The sequence below is a fragment of the Pteronotus mesoamericanus genome, unplaced genomic scaffold (assembly GCF_021234165.1).
Source record: "Pteronotus mesoamericanus isolate MK-2021 breed Mesoamerican mustached bat unplaced genomic scaffold, CSHL_Meso_final contig_214, whole genome shotgun sequence".
Lineage (NCBI taxonomy): Eukaryota > Metazoa > Chordata > Mammalia > Chiroptera > Mormoopidae > Pteronotus > Pteronotus mesoamericanus.
In genome coordinates, this window is record NW_026555089.1 from 3,450,886 (window position 1) to 3,476,171 (window position 25,286).

Below are 25,286 nucleotides of genomic sequence, written 5' to 3' on the forward strand. Positions count from 1 at the left end.
TGCAGGAATCCACAGGGCAGCCCTGCACAGTCCTGCTGAGCGCCCACCATGTGCCAGCTGCTGTCCTGGCTTCTGGGGGTTGGGGGACTCAGGCTAGGGGAGACCTTAGGCCAGGTCACACAGATAGCCGTGTGATGGCACATTAAGCACATATAAATAATAGTAGGATTATACATTAATTACACAGACCAGGGTTCTGTGAAGGAGTTCAGGGGTGGGTGTTTGGGCCTTGACATGTGGATGGGGCAGTATTAACCAGGACCGGTGGTAGGAAACCACCCACTGGCTGCCTGTGCCCACAGAGGAGTGGGGACCATGAACTCCAGAGGTACGCTAGCTTCAGGCATGGCTGGGTCCAGGGGCTCCCTTTCTGGCTCTGCCTTCCGCTGTGTTGGCCTCACTCCCAGGGGCAGCCCCCGTTCCGCGGGGACAGGAGACGAGCGCAGCAGCTCCAGGAGGACGCCAGCGCCACCAACAGAAAGCGGAGCTCGGTCTCGGCCGGCTGACCTGGAGCCGCTCTGTGTGGGCCCACCGGGGGCTGCCTGCCCTCCCCTCAGCCTGTCCTGTGGCCTGCTGGGTCTGGAACCCATGGACTGCCAGGGTGTGGAGCAAGAGCCTGGGGAGGAGGATGAACCTCCTGGACTGAGAATAGGGAAGGGGTGGCCTCCAAAAGACCACTGGGAAAAGGGAAGGCGGAGCAGGTAGAAGCCAACTAAGGTCCCCTTCGGGGAGTGACTTAGAAACCAAAGGTGAGCAGGAGTGAGCCAGGTCAAAGGGTAGGGCAGGGAGTTCGGGGCAGAAGGAGAGGCACGTGCACCCAGCTCAGGGTGTTCAAGGAAACCACGGAGAGCAACGTGGAGGTGAGGGGACCGCAGTGGGCTGCTGAGGGCACACGCTCAGGGGCGGGTTAGGGTTTCAGTCCAAGTCTGTCAGAGGGGAGAGAGGTGTTGACGTGACCTGATTCATGTTTTAAAAAGCCTGAGCTGCAAGGGGGCCGGACTGCAGATGCCCTCTTCCTCAGGTGCCCGCTCCGCACCTCCTAACGCGTCCCCATGCCCTCCCTCTGCCCACACACCTCCCCTCTCACCTACCTCTGCATCCCCACACACCCCTCCCATTGCCCTTCACACCCTTTGTGTCACCTCTGGGCACCCAGCCTCCCACCTTGGAGCAGGTCCCATGATGGTGGTAAAAATAACTGACAGCATGAGAAGGCGGGGGGAGGAGGGAGGCTGAGAGGCCCTGCCCCTACACCAAGGAAGGGACCCTTGATGTTGAGAGCAGGGAGGCGCCCTCTCTTGATCCCTGAAGGTGGGCGCTGAGCTCCGCCCCTCCCCCTCCCCCACGGGTCCTGGGGGACCCTGGGCCACACAGATGGGTCACCTCGGTCAGGCGCACACCCGGCACCAGCAGCGACCCGCGCTAAGAGGAGGAGCCCTCGGGGAGGTGAGTAGCCCGGCACGCGGGTCCAGCACACGGGTCCCCCTCCAGGCTGGAGCACCCTACTTCTGTTCCACCCACCCAACCCTGCCCTCTGTCCTCAGGTCCCGGCTGCCACCCAGGACCCCCCTCAGCACCCGTAGTGATGCCACTTTACTGTGTCGTGTTGGCCCCGTGTGGTCCCCTCCTATCCAGTCCAAGGGGGCTCCTCTGAGCCCCCGCCCCGAGTCTGAGCCCCCATGGCGGGCACCGCAGCAGCGAGCCGGAGGCGGCCCCAGCGGGTGAGCATGCAGGAGCACATGGCCATCGATGTGAACCCAGGACCCATCCGGCCCATCCGCCGCATCTCCGACTACTTCCCGCACTTCTACCCCTTTGCTGAGCCGGCCCTGCGCGCCCCAGACCCGCACCCTGCAGTGGCTCCTGCCATCGGCTCTGCGCCCCCGCTGCAGCCCAACCCAGAGCCAGAGGGAGACTCGGACGACAGCAGTGAGTGGGCGCGGTCCAGCCAGGGAGGGGTCTGAGGCGTGCCATCCCCCTCCTGCCCTGTGAGGGTCAGGGCAGGAGGCACGGTGCCAGTGCCGTGGAGCGGGGGCTCAGGTGGGGACTGACCTGGCGTGCCCCCGCCCCCAGCTGCCCTGGGCGCCCTGGAGTTCACGCTTCTTTTTGATGCGGACAACAGCGCCCTGCACTGCACGGCTCACCGCGCCAAGGTAAGGGTGGGGCCGGGGTCCCTGGGCCTGGCCCACAGGCCTGCCCCACATCCATTGTCTCTTCCCAGGGCCTCAAGCCACCAGCCTCAGGCTCCGTGGACACCTATGTCAAAGCCGATCTGCTGCCAGGGGCCAGCAAGGTGAGGGCAAGACCCAGCCCCTTCCGTGCCCCTTGGCCTCACCCCACCGGCAACACCTGTCCTGCCTTGGCCCTTCCCCGCAAGGCCTGGACTTCGGGCCTGGGGCTCCTCGTTGCTGGATATACAGCTGAGGGTTTTATCAGGGAGGTGGGCCAGGGCAGGGCCCTGGAGCCTGCGCAGACCCTGACCCACCCTGCCTGGCCCTCAGGCCAGCCAGCTGCGGACACGTACAGTTCGGGGCACAGGGGGACCTGTCTGGGAAGAGACACTCACTTATCACGGCTTCACCCGCCAGGATGCTGGGCGCAAGACCCTGCGGTGAGGGCTGGACCTGGGCACGAGGGAGCAGGGTGGAATGGGGGCTTGCCGGTCCAGGTCTGACCTGGGGGGCCACCAGGCTGTGTGTGTGCGAGGACCTGCGGCTGCGGCGACGTCGGCGAGCGCCTCCCCTGGGGGAGCTGCGGGTGCCCCTGAGGAAGCTGGTGCCCAACCGAGCCAGGAGCTTCAACGTGTGTCTGGAGAAGCGGAGGCTGGTGAGTGGGGACGGTGCCCAAGGCGGGGCTCCAGGGGCCAGCGACCTCGTGAAGGGGGAGCCGGAGAGGGAAGGGACAGTGAGGGGGCCTGGGCAGTGTCTGGCTAACGTGCGCGGGCTCTCTGCTCTTTCAGACCAAGAGGCCCAAGAGCCTGGACACGTCCCGTGGCATGTCCCTGTATGAGGTGCGTAGGGCAGCAAAACAGAGCAGGGACGTGGCGGGGACAGGCCGGGGGTGCCCTGGCTGAGGTGCGTCAGGTAGGGGCCGAGGTGGTCTTGGAGAGACCGAGGCCATCTCTCTCGTGTTCTGCGAGTGTCGGAGCCCTGGGGAGCAGCCAGGCCAGCGGAGAGGCGGGGCACTGGGGGACAGCGAAGCCCTTGGGTGGGGTTTGCCTGTGGCCAGAAGATCTGGGAAGGCCGGAGAAAATGGACAGGGTGCGATTCGCTGACTGCTAGGTTGACACCTGGGACAGTGTGGGTGCCACTCCTGGGGCTGGTAGCCCCAGACAGGCCCTCGTCAGGAGACAGCGACGGTGAGTGCAGGGGCCCCACCACAGGCCAAGGACTAGGCCAGAGCCCCTTTGGCCCGGGCCGGGTGGGGATACTGCAAGGCTGAGGCAGGACCAGCCCAGCACCCCTCAGATTGAAGGGCCAGGTGCGGCTGCCCTGCCCCCTAATGGGGCAACAAGTTACTGCAGCTGCCAACTTGGCAAGGCCGGTCAAGTCCCACGGAGGTGGGGCAGGCACCCAGTGCTACCCACGCCCTGCCCCAGACCCCGCACGCTGCAGCGCCTGGGCGCTGGGTGGGTGTTCACGGAACGCCCCCACACTGACAGCTGACTGTCAGCACGGTGGTTGGATGGTTGCAGAAAGCAAATCAAACCCTATGTTAAGCGTGGGGTCAACATGTTCTTCCCAGCCTCCCTGAGTCCTTCTGGAAGCACCAGGGGCCAAGTGAGGCAAGAGACATTCAGCATCTGGTCCCTAGGATGGTGGGAGGTGAAGAGTGTGTTGTTGTTTTTTTTTAAGACTTTATTTATTTATTCTTAAAGAGAAGGGAAAGGAGAGAAAGAGGAGAGAAACACTGATGTGTGAGAGACAGCAATCAGTTGCCTCTTGCACGTCCCCAGTTGGGAGCCTGGCCCTCAACCCAGACACGTGCCTTGACCGAGAATCGGGCCAGCGACCTCTTGGTTTGCAGGACGACGCTCAACCTACTGAGCCACACTGGTCAGGGCAAGGGCGGGTTTCGTAGCTCAAAGGATCTGTACAACCTCTCAGGGCTGCTTCCGTGACACAGGACTCGTCCTGCCATAGGGTGGTGATGGGCACTTAGTGGGAGGCTATGTTTGTGGCGCTTGGCAACCTCAGTTCCCTTCCTCCCAGAACAAGTGCACTGGCTGGCCAGTCCCATGGCCTGAGCAAGCCCCTCCCCTTTCTAGGCCCTGCCAGGTCACCCAGTCAAAGACCGTTTCCAGAGATGGATCATGAGGTTAAATCACAGACCCCTGATTTCTCTGCAGCCAGAGTTCTCACATCCTGGCCGACAGTGGTGGGCGGGTGGAGTTGGGCCACACGGGGCTGACCCCAGCCTGCCCCACAGGAGGCAGCGGAGGCAGAGGCGGCTGGGGAGGAACGAGGGCGCATCTTGCTGTCACTGTGCTACAGCTCTCAGCGGGGCGGGCTCCTGGTGGGGGTGCTGCGCTGCGCCCACCTCGCCCCCATGGACACCAATGGCTACTCGGACCCCTTTGTCCGCCTGTGAGTGGGAAACGGAGGTGGACAGGTGGGCGTGGCGGTTCCACAGGGCCCCCCGGGGGCTCACCTCTCCCCAGCTGCTCCTAACCCGACCCCATGCTCCCCAATCAGTTCCCTGCATCCCAACATGGGCAAGAAATCTAAATACAAGACCAGCGTTTGGAAGAAGACCCTGAACCCCGAGTTCAATGAGGTAGGCCAGGGCTGGGCCAGGTAGTTCTGCTGCTCAGGGGTGGGGAGGTCAGCACCCTGCTTCAGTCAGAAAACATGGGTCCCAGTTATCCAGGGTCCCTTGCCAACCCGAGCCTGATGCTGAGGCTGTAAAGGCCCGACGCCACCTCCTTCCGTCCTGTCTCCGTCCCCACAGGAGTTCTTCTACGAAGGCTCACGGGAGGAGCTGGCCCAGAAGACACTGCTGGTGTCTGTGTGGGACTACGACCTGGGCATAGCTGACGACTTCATTGGTGAGTGGAACCGCAGGAGAGCTGGTGGGGGTCCAGCGGGCTCCCGCACAGCTCCTGACCCCTACTGCCAACCCAGGTGGGGTGCAGCTGAGTGGCCGGGCCAGTGGGGAGCGCCAGCGGCACTGGAGAGAGTGTCTGGGCTGCAGTGACCGCCGGCTGGAGCTGTGGCACCCGCTGGACGGTGCGCCCCTCCAGCTCAGCGATTAGCGGGGGCACCTGGCCCGGCCCTGCTCACTGTTTCTCCCCCAAACCGACCTGGTCTCCGCAGAGCTGGGAGGACCTAAGGCTGCCTCACTCACCACACCCAGCACCCCATCAAGTTGTTTCCTGTCTTTTCCCATCATACTTGCCCATTATCAAACCAGGAAGCAGGAATAAACCTCTCCTCCAAACAAGACCAGGCGAAGCCCGCTCTTTCCCTGCGCGTCGCCCCACAGGGCGGACTGGGCGCTGCTCTCCTTGTCCTTGCCCTCTGGCACACCCAGGTTTTGATCCCAGGCCACAGCCCCCCCGCCCCCCACTTCCTGCACTGAGGGCTGCATGTTCAGGATGCTCTCGGACAGAGTCACGGACCCACAGGAGGCCAAGGCCTGGACTCTTGACATGACCCTGAGCTGACCCATCCTTTCCAAGCCTCCCCCACTGGGAAACAGGGCTCCATGAGTAATGGGCCTTGGGGGGCAGAGTGAAGCAGGGCCACAGAGCAGCTGCAACGGCACAGTGGGCAGCACTCGCTTTATTGTCCAACCGTCTTCTGGACAGAGGGACGCCAGCCCAGGGCAGCAGGCTCAGGCGGCAGCTTGCCTGGCCTGGTGCTGCTGGGCAAACCGCTGCATCCGGTCCTCGAGCTCTGGCCGGAAGTGGCGGATCAGGCCCTGGAAAGGGGTGAGGGCACCGTGTGAACTGGGGTCTAAGAAACCCCCTCCCCCCAGGTTTCCAGCACCCCTCCCTCCGGTGACAGCAGGGCAGTGAGTACCTGCACGGGCCAGGCGGCCCCGTCGCCCAGGGCACAGATGGTGTGGCCCTCTATCTGCTTGCTGATCTCCCACAGGGAGTCGATCTCGGCTGGCCGGGCGTCCCCCCTCACAAAGCGGGCCATGACCTTGTTCATCCAGTCCACACCTGCGGCCACAGCAGCGAGAAACTAGAAGCCCCAGCGTGCCGGGAGGCAGTATCTGTCTAACATTCAGGGTCCGGCACCCACCCACCTTTGGCCTATGCCCAACCCAGGCCCAGAATGAGCCAGAGAGAGAGCCCCCACCCTGCCTGGCTGCTCACCCTCACGGCAGGGGGTACACTGGCCACAGCTCTCGTGCTTGTAGAATTCAATGAGGCGGGCGATGGCTTTCACAATGTCTGTCTGGAGGGACGAGGGACAATGAACAGACACCCGAGGCCTGAGCCTCAGCCCTTGGGAGCGGCCCCTTCCGAGTCCAACAGCGTTCCGGCTCCTCCCCCATCCTCTAGGCACCCTGCCCGAGCGCAGCCCCGCTCCCCCTCCCGCCGGTACCTCAGGCTGCAGGATCCAGGATCCAAGAGCTGGCAGGAGCCCTCAGGGAGGCTCAGGGAGGGGTACCAAGCAGGCTGGCATGTGGCGGGGACTGGACGGGGAGCACGGGCTACCCTTACCGAGCGGTCCATGACGATCACCGCAGCCGTGCCCAGGCCCGTCTGCGCCTGCACCAGTGCATCGAAGTCCATCAGCACCGTTTCACACACGGACTTGGGGATCAGGGGGGTGGACGAGCCGCCAGGGATGACAGCGAGGAGGTTGTCCCAGCCACCTGTGACACCCCCTAGGGTCCCAGTCCCCAAAAGGACGGATGGTCAGGCCTGGGGCCGGCACACTGCCCAGTGGTGAGCCCAGGGCCTGTCCACCCCGCCCCGAGCACCGGGCCCCACCGGCATGCTTCTCAATCAGTTCCTTCAGCGGCACGGACATCTCCTCCTCCACGGTGCATGGGTGGTTCACGTGGCCAGAGATGTTGAACAGTTTGGTGCCCGAGTTGCGCTCACGGCCAAAGCTGGCAAACCAGGCACCCCCGCGGCGGCAGATGGTTGGGGACACAGCCACAGTCTCCACGTTGGCCACAGTTGTAGGGCAGCCAAACACTCCTGTGGGGAAATGGAACAAGAGACCGGTGGCTCCTGGGGCTGAGGACAAATTGGGGCAGGTTTCCTGGCCGTGTGTCTGTCCCAGGGTCCCACTCCCGTGGCACAGTGCCCCCCTCCCTCATCGTTCTCATTCCCACCGGGGCCCAGGCTCCACCAGGCTCTGCGCCGCCCTGCATGCCGCCCTGCTCTCTGCTTCCCGAGGGCTGGGGGGGACTTGGGTCTCCAACAGGGGGGCTAAAGCAAGCTGAGTGAGGCGGCTGTGGTGGAGCCTCTGTATCGTTACCACCCTCTGTCTGGCCCCCAGCGAGGAAGGAGCTCAGAAGTTCCCTAAGAAAGACCAGTGGGGACTTGGAGCCAAGTTCGGATTGCACAGGACACAGGACGAGGCTCGGGTCGGGCCGGGTCTTACCCACGTCTGCGGGGAAGGGCGGCTTCAGGCGGGGCTTGCCCTGCTTGCCCTCGATGGACTCGATGAGCGCCGTCTCCTCCCCGCAGATGTAGGCCCCAGCCCCGCGCACCACGAACACGTCAAAATCATAGCCAGAGCCGCAGGCGTTCTTGCCAATCAGACCGGCCTCATAGGCCTCTCGGATGGCCACCTATGGGAGGGGGCGTGAGGATACAGGCACTGGGAGCCCATCACCAAATCCAGGGCAAAACCCCCTCTGGACGAGAATGGGCGATGCTCTGGGAGGGGTGAGGACATCTGCTGTGCGCGCGCTATTGTAATGACAACACTTAAAAATTCTCCAACTGCATCTACTTTTGAAAGAAAGATTTCAGGATAATGAAAATTTAGCACATAGTTTCTCTAAGTAGTGGATCTGTGAGAGGTTTTTCTATCTTGTGTGTGTGGTTTCCTGTCTTCATAATAAGTACTGCTTCTGCAATAGAGGGAAACACCATCGAGGTTTATTTAAAAACATGTAATAATAACTGTCATACATGATGCTATTAATGTGTCAGGCAGTGTTCCAGGTGCCATTCCTGTATCCCTTGTCGTTGTGTAGGACCTGAACAGAAAAGTGTGACTTGGCCCTGGACTAATTGCTGTGGCCATCACGAAGCTAAGAATGACTGAAGACCCTGCAGCCCTGCTGCAGGAAGTATGGCCTTGCATGGGTTCCCCAGCCCACCCGGAGCCTTGGAAGGCCTCCTAAATGGAGGCTGTGGAGCATCAGGAGGAGACTCTGGGAGCCATATTCCATTCACAAGGCATGCAGGAGTGACCCCTGCTCTGCCAGTTTGACCCAGACAGGTCAGGCGCTAAAATCTACGAGCAGCGCGCCCGGTCAGCGGGTGCGTGAGTGCACACGGAGCACGTCCTCCTCTGAGGACGCCCCTCCCCCGGCCCACCTGCAGATTGGAGGCCTCGTTGTAGAATTCCCCACGGATGTAGATGTAGGCCGCACGGGCGCCCATGGCCCGGCCCCCCACTAGGCAGCCTTCCACGAGCTTGTGGGGGTCGTGGCGCATGATTTCCCGGTCCTTGCAGGTGCCCGGCTCCCCCTCATCTGCGTTCACCACCAGATACTTGGGCCTGTGGGGGGCCCACAAGTCAGTTAGGCTCCAGGGCCACCGGGGGTGGTCTCTCAACGCCCACTCCACCCAGGGACGCCTCACGCTGTCTCCTCGGACAGCCTCCCCTCCCTGCCTGCCCACCACATTCCTGGGGGCTCCTCCTGCTCACCACCAATGACGGGGGGCTCACTGTCTATTCCGCCTTTGGGTGGCAGGGCCACAAGAGAGCTCTTTGTCCTGCTCAGTCCAAATGGCTCTCCCACTGCTTTCCCGAGGGCCCAAATTCTGCTCTTGGTCACAAAGGGCCTTCCCACCAGTCATCATTTGCTTTCTATGTGTGGACCAATGAGCAGGCTAAAAGCTATACACACATTATCCCTTTAAAAAGGACCAAGAGACTGCCCAAAGCTGAACGACTGGAAAGCCGAGCTAGGAGCTGATCAGTTAAGTCTGCCTGAGCCAGGAGCTTGTGCTGATCCTCCTACTCCTCAAGTCTCCCCTGAGGAAAACGAGAGAAAACTGGGTTCCAGCTGCGTAAGCTCTGGTAACACTTGCTTACTTTATTCTCTCCAGGAAACAGCCCAAACCCTGAGCGAGCCACGGCCACCCGCGAGGCTTCTCCTGCGACCCCATATCAGCCTCCCCAAACACACCTGCCATCTGAGGGCTTATTCATGAAGCTCCACTTGAGGCCAGTGGGGAAGCCAGCACCTCCACGGCCCCGCAAGCCTGAAGTCTTGATCTCACCCAGGATCCAGTCAGGTCCCTTCAGCAGGATCTCCTTTGTCTTGTACCAGTCACCTCGGCTCTGAGCACCTTTCAGCCTGGGCAGAGTAGGGAAGGCAGTGAAGGGGAGGCCCTGCCCTGCGACCCGCCAGGCTAAGGGCACCATCTCACCTCCAGTCATGGCGGCCATACAGGTTGGTAAAGATCCGGTCTTCATCCTTCAGCGAGCCAAATGAGGTTTTCTTGGGCGCTGTCTGGGGACAAAGAGGGTCAGAAGGTCCCACAGAGCTCTGGGGTCATGAGGGGTCAGGCGGGAAGCTAAGGATTCTTGGGTCCCCCTGATTAGAGGGGGCCAGCTGGGAGAGAGTAGGGGCCTAAGCCTTAGGGCCCTTCGTAACTTCACAGCTACCACCCCCACTTAGTAAGCACTATCTGTTCAGCAGGCAGTAGGCTAAGCATTTTACATCCAAAACCCCATTTCATCCTCATAACCCTGGGACAGGAATGATTTTACAGAGGAAACTGAGGCTCAGAGCAAAATGAACTTCTGTAAGCACGTACAGCCAAAGACAACAAATGGAATTTGAACACAAGTCTCTCCGTGGCCCGAGCCCACACCTGAACCACAGCACCACACTACCTCACTGGGCCCAGCGCGATGGCGTGTCCGTTTCCTTGTCTGGCTGGCCTACTGGACCAAACCTTAAGTTACATCGCTAACTCTGCTGGAGGCAAAATGCATCAACTGATGGAAAAGAAATGTCTTACCAGGGCTGGATGATGGAGGGAAGACCCACTTGGGATAAACCTGAGGAGGAGAGCTGGGGCCTGGAATTCTACGTAACACAGAGGCGAGCACCCCAGCTGAGGGCTAAGGACAACCGGCTTCCAGACTCCCGTCCCCTTAAAAACCACTACAGAAGCAAAGCGCTGAACGAGAAATCGGTCAGTGCATATCTCTCTCCAAAACTGTTTTCTGCATCTGCAAAATGGGGCGATGACACATTCACTCCCTACAAGGCTGTGGCAAGGAGGGAACGAGACACGGAAGCTTCACCACCTGCAAAACTCTCTGTGGCAGGCCTGAAGAGAGGGTAGGGGGCAGCCAGCCTTCGGGTGGGACTCACTCCCCTTCTACACCAATGCCGGAGGGGCAACCTTCCTGCCGGGCTGGGGAAACGAGGAAGATTCTCCAGGAGGCACCTAAGACCCACGGGACAGCGCGCGCAGGCACGGGAGAGACCCGCCCGCGAACATCCCTGGCCCGAGCCAGGCCGGGCCTCACCGTGTCGCCGCTGAAGCGCACAGACACCCGCGCGGGGAGCGACCCGCCGAGCAGCCGCCGTGCCGCCAGCATCGCGGGGGCCAGCCCAGTCACCTCCCGCTGTCACCTTCACGCCTCTGGAGGCCGGGGAACCGGCGCGACCAAGACGCTAGGCGGCGCGCAGGAAGCACGTCACGCGCCCGGGCGCCGGCGGCGCGCCCAAGCATCCCTGCGCCTCTCTCACCCCGCCCCGAGCCCCGCCTCCTCAGGGGACGGCGGAGAGGCCGGAAGTGGCCTGTCTGGCGCTGGGGCTTCTGGGAAATAGAGTCCCACCGGCCTGGGACCTGTTTTCCTCCCCGCACCGGGCTGGAGAGCACTGGCTCCCTGGGAGGACAGTCGCCCACTCCCTTACTCTTCCGCTGGGCTTCTTCGCCTTCGCTTGCCGACTCAGCTTTTCAAACCTCAAATAACGAACCTTACACGTCGCTTCCTCCTGCGGGGTTCTGGTGTTTTCCACTTTCTACGGGTTCAAGGTTTTGCATCTGCTGTATGCACAAGTGTACGCGAGGAGGAGGAGAAACCTGGCCGGCTACAGCCCGACCCTCGTGACTATATTGTCATTATTCTGTTCCAGTCCAGGCCCTCCTAGACTGTGATTCTGCTCTCCCCGCTCCCCTGTGCTCAGGAAGGGATGGGCTCATTAGCAGCAGAGAGCTCGGGCAGCTCCGGAGGTGGGCAGGGCTGAACGGCGGAGGTCTTTCCGGAGGTGTGTATGGAGTCCTGGGTTGGGTGGATGGAGATGGGCAGTGGGTGGCACATCCTCCTGCCGGCTCTGCTAAGCTTTCCCAACCATTCTCTTTTCAGCCTGCGCCCGGAGAGTCCGGCAAAATCCTGCAGTAGCTCCTACTACATTCTCAATGGGGCCCTGGCCTAGCATTTAGGACTCCACTCCTCCCTGCAGTCATCTGGTCCAAGGCATGTCACGCCCTCTCCCCCCAGGACCCCTTCCTCTTGGGGTTTTAGGGCCTTTGTATGGCTGCCTCCCTCCCACAGTGTGCTCCCCTGACCTGAGAAGGTCCTCTGTCCCGTGCCTTCTGGTGAAGTCTTGTAAGCCTGATTAACTCTTGTCCTCTTCAGTCCCCTGGAGCCCTTTGGCTCTGAGACCTTGCCCTGGTCCCAAGATAAGTGTGTCCTTTCTGCTCTCTTCCCAGCTTCTCTGTTCTCCTGTCCTGTGATCATCCTTTCTCATCTTTTGAAAAATGTGCTCCGTACAAAACTCATATGCCCTTGTTTTTTCATACACTCCCCACAGCAGCCCTGGATGCTGTTAATTCCATTTTATACATGGAAGAATTGAGGCCCGTGCAGGCTTCATCCCTTGTCCATGGACATCCACTTAGAGCTGCCCAATGTTGGAGCCGGACTCAAACCCATGGACATTTCTTCCTTCCCAGAGTGCCCCACACACCACAAAACCACAGAACAATTGACACACATGTGACAGTTATTGTGAGACATCAGTGGTATTTCCACACGGGCACTCTGTCTGAGCTCTTACATATCGGTAGGGCAGTGCCAGGCCCAGAGACCAGCAGTCCTGGCCCCCAGCCGCGGCCCCGTCTCCTGGCCGGGGAAAGAGATTGCCCAGCAGATCTGGGGATCACACAGCTAATCCGGGGCTCAGATCTGAGTCTGTAGGACCGTCCCTCTGGGGCGGGAGAAGGGGGTCAGGATGGAGCCAGAAGATGGAGTTCTTCCTCTTCTCTGTCTCACTGGGTCAAAAGAACGCAAGGCCCTGGGGAGAAGGCAGCCTTTGGACAGGAGATGGCTGGACGTGGGGTGATGGGAAGTGGAGAGTGAGGGGCAGCACCTGTTCATCCAGTGCCAGGCTCTGTTCCAGGCACTTGCTGTGTGTGATCTCCTTGATCCTCCTGCAACCTGGGGTGTAGGGATGAGGAGCCTCTCTTTTCAAAAGAGGATAGAGTATCAGCAACATTGAGTGGCCTATTCAGGACAGCACAGCTGCCAGAACTTGGCCTGAGGTTTCCTGACCCTACACCGCCCCCCTACTCAATCCCCACCCACCTAGAGCCCCCTCTTGCCAAGCTCCACTCAATGTCGCCTCCCAGGAAGCCCTTCTCCGAGGCGTCGCAGGCCCTGGCTCTCATCACTCCCTCTGTACCTGCTCCATCCTACAACACTGTCCCCACCTGCCTCCCTCACCAGCCTCCAGGATAGAGTTGGGGAGGCATCAAGATCCCGTCCATAGGTCCACTGCATCCCGCCAACTCTGCCTTCTGAACATTCCCTGTTCCTCGCCTTCAAGCTCTGCCCCATGATCACGGCCCCTCAGATTTCCCCTAGAGTCTTGCAAAGCTACCTCAAAGTCACCCAGCCTCCTATCTTGACCCCTCGAATCCCTTCTTTGCACCCTCGAACTGTTGTAGACCTCAGATCCATTTTGTCCCTGCCCTAAGACATGTCCTGGTTCCCTACTGTCCTCAGGGCAAAGCCCTAGCCCCTTGGCCCGGCATTCAAGGTCCTGTGCCCACCTCCCCAGCTCCAGTTTGGATATCTCTACCCACACAAGCTAGGGGACACAGAGGTTCCATCTTCCCCCTGCCTCCCCCCTGCCGCCGCCTCCTCCTCCTGGGGAGCCCTGCCCAGCCAGCTTTCTTCCACACAAGCATCCGGAGCAGCTACTGCAACAGACTAGTGTGGCTGCCACACAATCCGATCTGCTCTCTTCTCTGACACCCAGCAGGGAGCCTCTCAACAGGAGTGCTAACTCAATATTATAATGTAATTTTATATTTGGAAAATTAAAAACATCAATATTTTTCCTTTTTTGGCAATTTAAGAAATACAGAGCCCTGGCTGGTGTGGCTCAGTGGATTGAGTGCCGGCCTGTGAACCAAAGGGTCTCTGGTTCGATTCCCAGTCAGGGCACAGGCCTGGGTTGCAGGCCAGGTCCCCAGTAGGGGGGCGCAGAAGAGGCACCCATACATTGATGTGTCTCCCTCTCTCCCTCCCTTCCTCTCTATCTAAAAATAAATAAATAAAATCTTTTTGAAAATAAAAAGGAAATACAGAAAAGAAAAAACTAGTGACATGTTTTCATGACCCTGGCTTATTCCCCACTATTATTTTTGTTTATTAATTTGCACTCCATTTTCTAGGGGATTTAAAAACATTTCACAGGAGCATATGAATGATCCTTAAAAGTTTAGACCTTAACAGAAAAAACTATAGCCCCTCTGCCCCAGAGCCAAATGCTGTTGAATTCGAGATCATTGTCCAATTCTCTTTAAAAAAAAATACCCTTTCTTGTATGTATGCTTACTTACCCATAGAAAAATGCGTGTTTGGTGCTTTTTCTGTGGCAATGGTATCTTGCTATGACACAATTAATTCTTCATCTTGCTTTTTTTTAATTCAATGCTATGTTTTTCAGGTTAGTTCATGCAATACATATAGATCACCTGCAGGTAACAACAGAGCTTCATGGTTAAGGGCCTGTACTCAAAATCCTGCTTCTACCACTTACTACATGTGTGGTATTATATGAGCTTCATTCCCTCCAATGGGAAATGACGGTCACATAGCCTAAAAGGACATGTGCCAGGGCTGGAACCTCCGTGAGCAGTGCCTGACTCGGCCAGTGCCTGGGGGTGCTGAGCTCTGTGCACCGGCTTGTCCACTCATCTAGAGATGATCCACCCTGTGCAGCATTGAGTCTCCCCACCCAGGAGGGGGATGCCACTCAGCTTTTCAGATATTTTAGGTCCACTAAACATTGAGGATGTTTTCTTTTTTAAAAGAAATGCACATTTTTTAATATAGGAATTTTATGTGATGTTTTGCACGTCTATGTTTTGTGGCCTCTGTTCTGATAGCATTTCCATGGCTATTGATTGTGGATAGAGAGCTATCGATTTGCCCCTGTTGAATTGGACTCCCCTGTTAAAAAAGTGTGTTCATTGAAGCTTTTCTGTTTTCCATGCTGATGATCATATTGTTGAGAAGTAATGAGAGTCGAGTCTCTTCCTGTTTAATGCAGGCATCTTGCTTCTTTTTCTTACCACATTGCACCAACTAAGGGCTTCGGAATAAGGCTGAATAACGCTGGCAGCAGTGAGCGCCCTTCTATGGAGTGTGACCTCACAAAAGTGTGTAAAATCTTAATAGGAGCCCCCAATTCCATTTGTTAGAGTTTTTGTCTCTCCATTTCATTTACCTTCATATTTCCTCGAGCCATTTTTCACTGGCTGCTCAGAAAGGGAATTTCTGCGAATGGGTGTCTGTTTCTCCCCAAATTAGTAGCAGCTGACTGTGAAAATCGAGAGTGACTGCAAAAAAGGGGCTTTGAAGAGGGCGCAAAATGGGATGGAATTCAAAACAGTAACACCTTAAAGTCTGTGCAGATGAAACTGGAGACTGGGGACATCCATCAGTGTGTCCTAGCCCCGTCTTTTCTCCAACATCGTTTCCTGGCTGCACGATTGTCTTCCTCCCCGGTCAGTCAGAGGTACCTGCCTTGGCACCTGCTGCGCCCTGGGAATGCACCTTCCGCCTTCACCTCACCCAGCTGGTCCAGGTGTGGCTTGGTTGATTGAGAGGCATTTCAAAAATGGGCCCCTCCTCCCGTCAGGCAAGAAGGGAGGAAAACTCCAGGACTCTGGCCCATTCCTTATCTCAAAACAAGACAGAAGTGTGATATTTGCCATGGCTACCTCTCACATGAGGTTTGCTGAAGCTTTTTGGTAGAGACCTTGATTGTTGAGGAAACTCTTCCAAGGCATAGTTTTATCATGATGGGGTGCTCAATTTCGTCAAATGCTTCTTCTGTATCTAAGATGGTCATATTGTTTCCCTTCTTCCTTATTAATTACATCAAACTTTTTAAGGATCTGTTGCACTATTGTGGACCTAAAGGGGTAGTAGTATGGGACAGCTAAGAGAACAGACAGAAGCCAGTCGGGCTCTGCCACTTGCCAGCTGTGTGGCATTGAGCAAGTTCCTTGACCACTCTGCGCCTCGCGGCATCATTGCCACGTTTTAATCTCTGCAAAAAGCCCACGCTACAGGGTCTGGCACACAGTAAGTGCTGTGTAAGTTTTGCTGCTCTCTTTTTTTCATTACTCCAGGAACAAACCTTTTGGTCGCGCTGTAAGATGCTATCACTGTACTGCTGAACTGATTTTTACATCAGTGCTCACAAAGTGAGGGTAGCCTATGGTTTTATTTTCGCCAGGAGATCTTGGTAAAAATGAGGTAGGCCACCTTTTCCTGTACATCACAGGAGGTTGCTGAGGATAAAATGGTCACTTCCTGAAGCATCGCTTGAACTCAGGTAAGGCCACCTGGAGCTGGGATGTCTGCTTAGGGAAAATCTGATCCCCGTCTCCATTTCCTTTATGGTTATTTAGTTCCTTGAACCACTTTTGAACACCGATATTTTAAAGAATGTTTTATTGATGGGTTTTTTTTCTAATTTGAAATATTTCTGTGCACTTTTAACCATCTTGCCTTGAGGCCCAGTTTCTCTCATGCTACTATTAATACACAAGCTTTCTTTTTATTTGTATTTGGTATTTTTCCATCTTTTTATTTTTACTCTTTCTCTTGTTTTAAGAATACATCTTAAATCCCAGCTGGTGAGGCTCAGTGGATTGAGTGCCAGCCTGCAAACCAAAGGGTCACTGGTTCGACTCCCAGTCAGGGCACATGCTTGGGTTGCAGGCCAGGTCCCCTGTAGGGGGTGCTTGTGAGGCAACCACACACTGATGTTTCTCTCCCTCTCTTTCTCCCTCCCTTCCCCTCTCTCCGGAAATAAATAAATGAAATATTTACTTAAAAAAGAATACATATTTAAAACAACATCTAATGAAATTTCATTTGGTTTTAATTTATTCCAATCAGTGTCTATTTTTTAAGAGGAGTTTAAGCCATTTACATTTATTTTTATTGCGATTGGGACTCATATTTGCCATAGCATATTTCTGTTTAGCATTCTTTTTCTTTATTTCTTTTCCCCTCTACTTTCCTGTCTTCTATTGAATTCACTGAGTTTTCTTTGTACTATTGCCTTCTCCCTCACCATTGGTTTGGAAGCGATACATTTCATTTCTATTTTTAGTGCTTTTCCGTACATTTCTAACAGTCATACCTAAACCTCTTTTTTCAGAAAAAGCTAATCCATATGTCTATCCTCCTCCTGAAAATGACTCTAAAACAGGGCATATTGATCCCCTCTAGCCTTCGTTCCCTCCCAAATTCTGTGCTCCTGTTTCCTGGGTTGGCGCCATTTGTGAGGTGACAGGGAGGGCATGTCCAGCCCCCGGCTTCACGCTGCTGGAGGAGACCTGGCTTCGGGCGCCGGGACTCTCGGCTTTGCTTTCCAGAGCTGGGCACAGACCGAGGACCGGACCCCAAGCCCTGAGCATTCATCCTGGTTGCGTTCCTGCCTCCTGGCTGAGACATGGGCCTCAGCTCTGCCCCTGGGCTGTGGTTTCTCCCTCTGTCTTCCTTCAGGGAGAGAGGCTTATGTGAAGTCTGCACAGAACTGCCTTTTTCCTTTCCGTGCGTCTGAGAGTTCATTACGAACAGTTTCTTCTTCTCTGATTGTGATGTGTTTGGGGAGGACAGGGCAGGTCTCAGGGTGGACTCTGCTATCGAATGGAGATCTCCCTCTCTTCTCCCCGTTGATTGGAACCTAAGAAAGTAAGGTCAGTTGCTCAAGGCTGGGCAGGGGGTGACCCACACGGGCCCCGGGGGGCGCCATTGGGGAAGCCCCCCCACTACGACCCTGGCCAGGTCTCCCCGCTCTCCAGCCCTGGGCGCCTCCCTGCCAGCCGGCCAGTGCCTCAGGGTCCCTCCTGGCTCCACTGTCCCAAGGCACTGGACACTGTCTGCAGCCTCCGCCAGGGAGGACCAGTCCAGCCGCCTTAGCCCGCCTATCCCGGCACCTCCCGGCAGCAGAGCGGCGGTCAGACACCCGACAGGTCAGCCCTAGCGTCTGGAGCGTTCCGCAACGGTGCTTGTTTGCCACGTAAGCTTTAACACAAAGCTTCAGTCTACTCTTTTTCTTTTTCTTTTTCTTTTTCTTTTTATAGTTCGTTTCTTACTGTATTTGTTCCCGTTACCACTTACCCGCCTAGGCCCCCGCCCCTCCCCCCACCTTCGGTCCGGTCTTCGCCCCCCAGCGCAGCTCCTGATGGCTGCTCGGGATGACGCCCTCTGGACTAGAAAGGCGACACTCCTGTTCCCCATTCCCCACGAGTTCGGTTTGTAGACATGCCGGGCCCCAGCTCGTAAATCCGCAAAAAGAGAAGAACCTGTTGAGTATTTATTATTAGAAACAGGTTGAGATGTTTGTCATCTGTCACAGGCTCCTCCTCCCGGGACCACTTCAAACCTTTCAAAGACAATTTCCTCCCAACATACAAAACGCAGAGCCACAAGGACCCACGGAGGGGACCCCGCTCCTGCAGCGGGTCCTGAGTCACAGCCGGCATTTACGGCCTCCTTCCTCCCCCAGGGACCGCCCCGCCCCCCACCTCCAGCCGGCACCTCAGCTGCTCAGGGGCTTCATCAGGCAGGTTCGCATCGCAAAGGCGGCAGATCCCTCCGAAGCGATCTGTGAACTCGCTGCGATTCCAGCCCCAACCCCACCGGGGCTTTTCGTGAAACTGGGAAAACTAATGCTATAACACAGCTAGAAACACGAAGGGCCGAGCATGGCCAAGACGGTTTGGAGGGTAAGTGGGGGCGGCTAATCTGTCCGGCCAGGTAACAAGAGTAATTATAACACTGGAGTGAACAAGACCAGCAGACCATTGCTTCCGATGCGTGGTGCTTCTTTACTATTTTTATTTAATTTTTTAATTTTTTTTAGTGAGAGGGGGAGGGTAGGAGAAAGAGAGAGAGCAAAACATCAATGTGAGAGAGAAACAAACATCAATCGCTTGCCTCTTGTACACGTCCCAACCAGGGACCAAACCAGGGACCAAACACCGACAACCCAGGCATGTGCCCTAACCAGGAACTGAACCCACAACCTTTCACTTTGCAGGTCGACGCCCAACCGACTGAACCACACTGGTCAGGGCTTGTGCTGCTTTATTTAATGTGCTAGAAGTTCTGCAGTTTTGGTTTTGGTTTCTTGTCAGCCTTAAATCATTTTAAGAGAGATGTATCAATATACTTATATTATAACTTTGTAACTATAGACATTAGTGTCTTTTTCTTTCCTGGTGTTATTTTTTGTTTGAGATTCTTATTCTGAAAGGCTGTTGTCTGGACTATTTCTCTCTCCCTCTAGAATGTTCTAAGACTCTCTGAGGCATAATATGTGTTTATTATAAAAAATGTCCCAAGAGCACTCGAAGGAAGGTGCCTTCTTTGGTTTCCTTTGGCAGAGTTTGAAATCTGTTGTCTCCAGCTGCAAAAATCCTTGTCCCCTCATTAGCTTTTGCTTTATACATGCAGGGCCGCCCGGTGCACAGAAGCTCACGTCTGCCACCCCTGCAGGTGTCTCCTGTGTTCAAGAGAGTTGGAGTGTGTGTTTCGGGTTCTCATGGTGCTGGTGGTTTGGGGGCGGATTCTGAAAGCGTAGTGGGAACGCCAGCCCCAACAGTATAAACCACAGGCGGCTGCAAATATTTCCTTCGCATTTACTGCCTGCCTGATCACCTGAAGAGCAATCACCATCATCGCACAAGAGAAAACCTTAGTTTGGGTGGGCAGTCCCATTTGTTCATCTGGGGACCTTGCTGAAGAAATTTATCCCTAGCCCCAGGTCATGAAGAAACCTCACCGTTTTTTCTGCTAGTATTTCATTTTCTCTTCCACGTGTAAGTGCGCCCAGTCGCAGGCTTTCTCAGCCATGCACGCACTGCGCACACTTGGAGAGGTGCCGTTCTTTGTTGTGGGTCGCTGTCCTGTGCATCAAGGGATGTTCGGCAGGACCCCTAAGTACCAGCAGCACCTCGCAAGTTGTGACAACAAAAATGTCTCCAGACATTGCCAAGCATAACCTGGGAGACAAAATCAGGCCCAGCTGAGAACTAGTGATCTCTCCGGAGTGAATTGTTGTCTATGGCATGAGGCAAGGATCTAGTAATTTTTCTCTGTATGGTGAATCAGTTTTACTGATACTAAAGAACGCTTCTTTTCGAACTTAGGATACTATGGCTATTACATACCAAGTTTCTGTCTCTCCTATGCTCTCCCCAAAGGCCAATTGCTTGGCTAGGGTCTCCATAGCGACATCAGCTGTCCCCACCGTCCTTCTGTCGGGCCCCCGTGGGTCTGTTCCGCTTTCCCCAGCCCTGCAGCCACACGGCCGAGCCAGCAAGAGGGCTGCGCCTCTCAGCCTCTCCCCGAGCACTTCCTCCGGCTTGGCGTCTTCCTCCAGCCCAAACGACTTTTCCTCCGATCCATTGCTGACCGCGAGCAGGGTCTGGGGGAGGCAGCAGGGCCTGGTTTTGGAGTGAGAACACCCCAAAGTCATGGCCCTCTCACTCTATCCCCTTTGCCGCTCGCCTCTGGAGGCAGGACAACTGTGGTGACGGGGCTCTCTGAGCCTGGGCTGAGCACACGGGAGGATCAGACAGCATGAGTCAGGTTTGCTGCAGCAACCAACCACTCAAAATTTCCAGAAGTGTGAAACCACAAATGCGCTGAGCAGGCACCCACGTCCGTCACACGTTAGCGGGAGCTCTGCTCCCCGTCATCCCCGCTCACGGACCGGGCTGCTGGAGCCTCTGCCGTCCCTGTCGAGGTGGCTGGGGAGCGCACTGCCGGGGTTTCTCATGCTGGCGGCTACATGCTGCGTCCTGGAAATCAGTCACCCTCTCTACCCACAGCGGCAAGGGAACAGGGAAGTCCTTTTCCCATGTCGCTGGTGAAAGGTAGGAAAAATTCTCTGCCAGAGAGGGCTGCACTCAGGTGTGCCAGTGCTCTCTGCTCTGAAGAGCCCAATCCAGGCCCCTCGTTCTTCACAGCAGCAAATCCCAATGGACTCAGCCAGTCTCCGGCCGGACGCTTAATGCTATTCCAGCCAGCGCAATCCCAAGCGTATGAAGACTAACCTTGTTTGTGCCTCAATTCACACATCAGCCAGTTAGTCAAACTTGCTGTGACTCAGTTTCCTCATCCATAAATAGGGATAAGAGTATCACATACTCATGGGCGGTGAGGATTCAGGAGGGTAACGTACCACAGCCTGTTCCATAGCGCCCGGCACGGGCCAGGCATGCACTGAGCATCACCAACTCCTGCTACTGTTGGCACGTGCAGCTGCAGGCAGTTGGAGGATCCGGGCCTTTCCAGTTTGGATCCACACTTCCTGAATCCGAAGTCCTGCTGCCCGCAGTATCTGTCCAACAGCTCGCCGCTCCCCCAGCCTTCTGGCTGAACGCCCAGGGAGCGCCCGGCGAGCGCCCGGCACTGCTCTCTGCTGCTCTGCATGCCCAGGGCTCCCCAGGGGGGGCAGAATGCTCAGGTCACGACCACTCTGATGACACCCAGGGCCGGACACCGGGCCTCTAAGGTGGGGATGGTGCAGGCATCCCTTTGCGGCCCCGCCTCTGCGGCCTTGGGGCAGAATGCCCCCTCCCTGCCCTTGAGTGGCCTTTCCTGGAAGCTCTCAAACCTACTGAGGTCTCTCAGAAATCAGAGGCTGACCGCCTGAAGGGCTCCCCTATGTGGGGGGGAGTCCCCCTTTTGGGCCGGTGGCAGGAGACTCTAAGGTTGGGCAAGGCTCCCCAGAGAAGCGCCTGCTCCTCCAGGCTGTAGGACGGGGTGGGGGAGGAGGCTCCCACGGCCTCTGGGCTCTGGCCCCCACCCCGGAAGCCCCGCAGGTCCCGCAGCCCCCCCACCTGCTCGCACCCCAATGCCTCCACTTTGCCTGGGGCTCTCAGCACCCTGGCCACGCCCCCAGCGGCTCACCCAGGCTCCATCCTTTAGCAACCTGGGCGGTGAGCAGGGGCGCTGGGAGCCTTCCGTGCCCAGGCAAGCCAGGAGAGCCCCCCCTGAAGAGTGACTGACCCTCCCACCCACCACGCCTTGGCTGCTCGGCCCCCTCCCACCCCAGGAAGGGGCGCTTCAGCAGCGGCTGCCGGGGCTGGCCCTCTGGCAAGCGGCCAGCTGGGTCGGGAGCACCTGCTTCTTTAAGCGAGCCTTTTCTCTCCAGACTGTGGGAACCTCCAGGGTAGAGACCAGGAATTTCTCTTCCTGGTTTTTTTCCCCTCTCTTTCTGGGCGGTGCAGCAAACACAGATTGGCTTGAGTGCTCCCGGTCGGCACTCGGACCGGGTTTTAGGATTTCGAGTAGCCCAGCTGGCCGCCCCCTCCCCCGAGTCTGACGAGTGAGGGTCCCATGACCCCTTCCCCAGGAAACACCACGCCCCCAGCAGTACTTTTCTCTCAGAAATTTTATTGGTCCTCGGACAGGGGAGGCAGGTGCCACAGGCCCTCACTGCTTGCCATTGCCGTTGATGGGGCGGTTCACGTGCTCGGGGGAGTCCAGGAAGGCCTTGAGCTTGGGCCGGGCGCTGAGGCGCGCCACGTAGGCCGCGAGCAGGGGGAGGGAGTCCAGGCAGCCGGGGGCCAGGACCTGGTGGTTCAGCAGCAGGTCCAGCAGGTTGTAGTCAGCAAAGGAGATCTGCGGGGGCGGGTGGGGGCACAGCTCAGCGGGCACGGGGACGGGGAGTCCCAAGAGCTGGGCTCTCGACCCCCAGGCCTGACCAGCAATGCACGGCCCACGTGCTCCCTGCACCGGCCTCCCAGCTGTAAGAGATGGTGGCCTGGTAGGGGCAGGACAGGGACAGCCGCTCACCTGGTTGCCCACGATGAAGGCCTGGCCTCCCTGGTTCTGGGAGAGCAGGGTCTCAAAAGGCTTCAGGCGCCCCGGCAGCTCCTTCACGTAGTCCTCCTTGCCCGCCTCCTGCCGGAGACACATCCCTGGGGATCACCCTCCCGCCCCTCACGCCACTGCCCATCCATGCGGCCCAGACAGGCCCCCTTCTGTCGGGTCAATCTCAGAGAATCACTCCGCGCCCCCAGGCTGTGGCCACGGGAGCAGCCATTTCTTTCCTTCTCCACCCCGTGATCTCTCAGCGGACTCCTGTGCGAGCCCTGGAGGATCCTTCCAGACCTCACATTTGGATGCCACCCTGCTTAGGCTCCTTGGTGGCTCCCTACTGCCCGCCAGAAAGGGTCTCAGCTGGGGGTCAGGCCTTCAGGCCCTGGGCCCGCTGGCCCTCACCCTCTACCTCCCACCACTTTCCCTGCTTGGCACACAGCCACACGTGTGTGCCGCCTCTGCTAAGCTGGTCCCCGGTCCCTGGTCCCCAAGTGCACTCCACGCTGTGTACTCTGTGCGCCTGCAAGTACCAGCACCGCCTCCCCGAAGCTGGCCACAGGTCCTCCTCCTGTTTCACCTGCTCCAGGAACCCCCCCTGACCGCCCCTGGCCTGGGCCATCAGGGAACCCCCGGCTCGCTGTCCCCTGTCCTTGCACTGCTCGGCTGTTTCTGGTTACCGGCCCCAGGCACCGAGTGGACCCAGCGCAGGCCCCGCTTGAGGGAGGGCTCAGCCGGGCTGCAGGAGGGGTGTGGTGTCAGTGAGGGGTCAGGTCGCCCCTTTCTTTGTCGTCCCCGCGCCCACCCCGGTGCCTGTGCTCACGTAGTTGGTGTAGATGAGGGTGACGTATTTGCAACGGAGGTCCTCCACGCCATCATTCACCACGTCCACCAGGGCCGCCTCCCGCTGGTCCTTCCCATACAGCCCTGGGGCGGGGATGAGGGGGGAGATCAGGAGAGCTGACAGTGTGACTTGTCACCTGACACATAACTGCCTGCTGATCAACCATGTGGCTGCCTGAGGGCTGCGGGTGGGGAGGAAGGAGGGAGTAGACCCAAGGCTGGACTAGTCCTGACCCCCAAATGGTGCTTGGAACTCAGCAGGAGGCAGCCTGGCCTAGGGCACAGATTGCAGGCGGACCTGGGATTGACCTTGGGCAGGTCACAGAACCTCCATGGACCTGCCCACTCCACAGGGGTGCTGGGCAGCTTGATTTAAATGGAAAAGGCTGGGGCCTAACCCACCCCTGCCACCACGGACCACCTGCACCTTCAGCACTCACCGAGGGAGCGGCCCAGGTGGCGCAGGATGGCATTGGACTGGTACAGGGTCAGGTCTCCGTCCTGGAACTTGGGGAGCTGCCCGTACAGCTGGGGGGATGGCGTGGCTCCGTGAGGGACGCTGAGCTCAGCTGTCCCCTGCCTTAGCTTTGCCCCCCAAGGCCCCGCCCCCACCCCATGGGGCACAAGCACTCACACAGGAGGCCTTGAGTGAGCCCTGCAGCCAGCTGTCCTTGGTCACCACCTCCTCCTTCCAGCTCTGGCCCTGGTCAGCCAGCAGCATGCGCATGGCCTCGCAGCGCCCTGGGGGCGGGGGGCGGGGGTGAGACAGGGTCGCGGGGTGCAGAGACCCCAGCCTGGCCGGGCCCTGGGGAGGGGCCTCCGCCAATGATCTCACAGCACACTGGGGAGGGGACAGGTCACAGGACGCTCCAACCTAGGAAGCTCAGGGACACGGAAAAGGAGGTCCAGGCTCGTGGCCACGTGAGGAAGGATGGAGGGTTGGAGGTGGGTGACAGGTCATGGGCTGCAGCCCCCAACTGCCGCCTCCCTCCCTCCCTCCCTCCCATTCACAGGCGCCTACCTCGAACAGGAAAGTAGACGATGGTGTAGGGCGGCACTGCAGGGACAGAAGGGTTTGTTCGCGTCAGTCCTCTAGAAGGGCGCTAGGACGGACGCTGCAGCCCCCGGTCGACCCTGGAGTCCCGTCCCGCGGACCCCCTGGGGGCTGGTCTCTGCGCCGGGGGTGGGGGGCGGGCCCCCGAGATCCCCAAACCCACGCTGCTACCCTGCATCCCCCTCGCGGCTTGGGAGGGAGGGGCAGGGCCTTGCAGGAACCCCGGCCCGAAGCGGGAGTCCCGGCCGCGTGCTGGACGCGCTCCGAGGCCCTGGGAGCCCGGTCCGCCCCAAGCACCCGGAAGCCACAGCCATGACTCACTGATGGCGGTGCAAACAAAAGCGGCGACGCCGATTGCGACGAAGGACAGGTCACGCGGCGCAGCGGCCTCCGCCTTACAAAGGTGGTCCCGCCCAGCCCGCCCCGCTCCGCCCCCAGCGCTGAGCCACGCGTTGGCCCCGCCCCGCCCCGCCCCCTGCGCCCCAGCTCCCCCCCCCCCCGCCGCCCCGCGTCCCCGCGTCCCCGCGTCCCCGCGTCCCCGCGTCCCCGCGTCCCCGGGCCCTACAGCCCCGGGCGCCCCACCCTTTCATTCTGCCCCGGAGCTGCGCCCAGCCCGCTGAGCCCCGCGGAGGTTTTGCGCAACATTGGCCTGGAGTTGGTGAACTCACGTTGGCGGCTGGGTGTGGGTTCCAGAATCTTCCAGAGGCCTTGGGCTTTGCCCGGTCTGGCTCCTCTCTTTGCTCGGGGTCGCGGACTCCGGAGACACAAACCCCTGCGTTGGTTCCGACAAAGAACAGGATAAACGCTGCACAAAGACAGACGGTCAGGCTCACAGGCCCCGGGTACAAACA

General features: G+C 58.2%; 3 protein-coding genes across 3 annotated transcripts; 1 reads left to right on the plus strand and 2 right to left on the minus strand.

Moving 5' to 3' along the window:
• Nucleotides 1–95: 95 nt before the first annotated feature.
• Nucleotides 96–5,443, plus strand: LOC129068347 (double C2-like domain-containing protein gamma). The gene is made up of 11 exons (XM_054570528.1): nucleotides 96–1,446; nucleotides 1,545–1,929; nucleotides 2,074–2,153; nucleotides 2,222–2,293; nucleotides 2,502–2,611; nucleotides 2,691–2,826; nucleotides 2,960–3,010; nucleotides 4,429–4,586; nucleotides 4,695–4,776; nucleotides 4,951–5,047; nucleotides 5,124–5,443. The coding sequence occupies exons 2-11, from the start codon at nucleotides 1,680–1,682 to the stop codon at nucleotides 5,252–5,254; spliced, it is 1,167 nt and encodes a 388-aa protein (XP_054426503.1). The 5' UTR covers nucleotides 96–1,446; nucleotides 1,545–1,679; the 3' UTR covers nucleotides 5,255–5,443.
• Nucleotides 5,444–5,765: 322 nt separating this feature from the next.
• On the minus strand, nucleotides 5,766–10,880 carry NDUFV1 (NADH:ubiquinone oxidoreductase core subunit V1). Its single transcript, XM_054570798.1, has 10 exons — nucleotides 10,695–10,880; nucleotides 9,581–9,663; nucleotides 9,337–9,507; nucleotides 8,519–8,702; nucleotides 7,572–7,761; nucleotides 6,950–7,162; nucleotides 6,677–6,843; nucleotides 6,326–6,407; nucleotides 6,024–6,169; nucleotides 5,766–5,922 (listed from the first exon to the last, which is right to left on the minus strand). Exons 1-10 carry the CDS (start codon nucleotides 10,764–10,766, stop codon nucleotides 5,836–5,838), a joined length of 1,395 nt encoding a protein of 464 aa, XP_054426773.1. The 5' UTR covers nucleotides 10,767–10,880; the 3' UTR covers nucleotides 5,766–5,835.
• An 11,215-nt stretch (nucleotides 10,881–22,095) lies between these two features.
• Nucleotides 22,096–24,840, minus strand: LOC129068348 (glutathione S-transferase P). The gene is made up of 7 exons (XM_054570529.1): nucleotides 24,757–24,840; nucleotides 24,403–24,438; nucleotides 24,016–24,122; nucleotides 23,822–23,909; nucleotides 23,362–23,465; nucleotides 22,515–22,622; nucleotides 22,096–22,340 (listed from the first exon to the last, which is right to left on the minus strand). Coding segments are annotated over exons 1-7 (633 nt in total). The 5' UTR covers nucleotides 24,758–24,840; the 3' UTR covers nucleotides 22,096–22,151.
• Nucleotides 24,841–25,286: the final 446 nt, after the last annotated feature.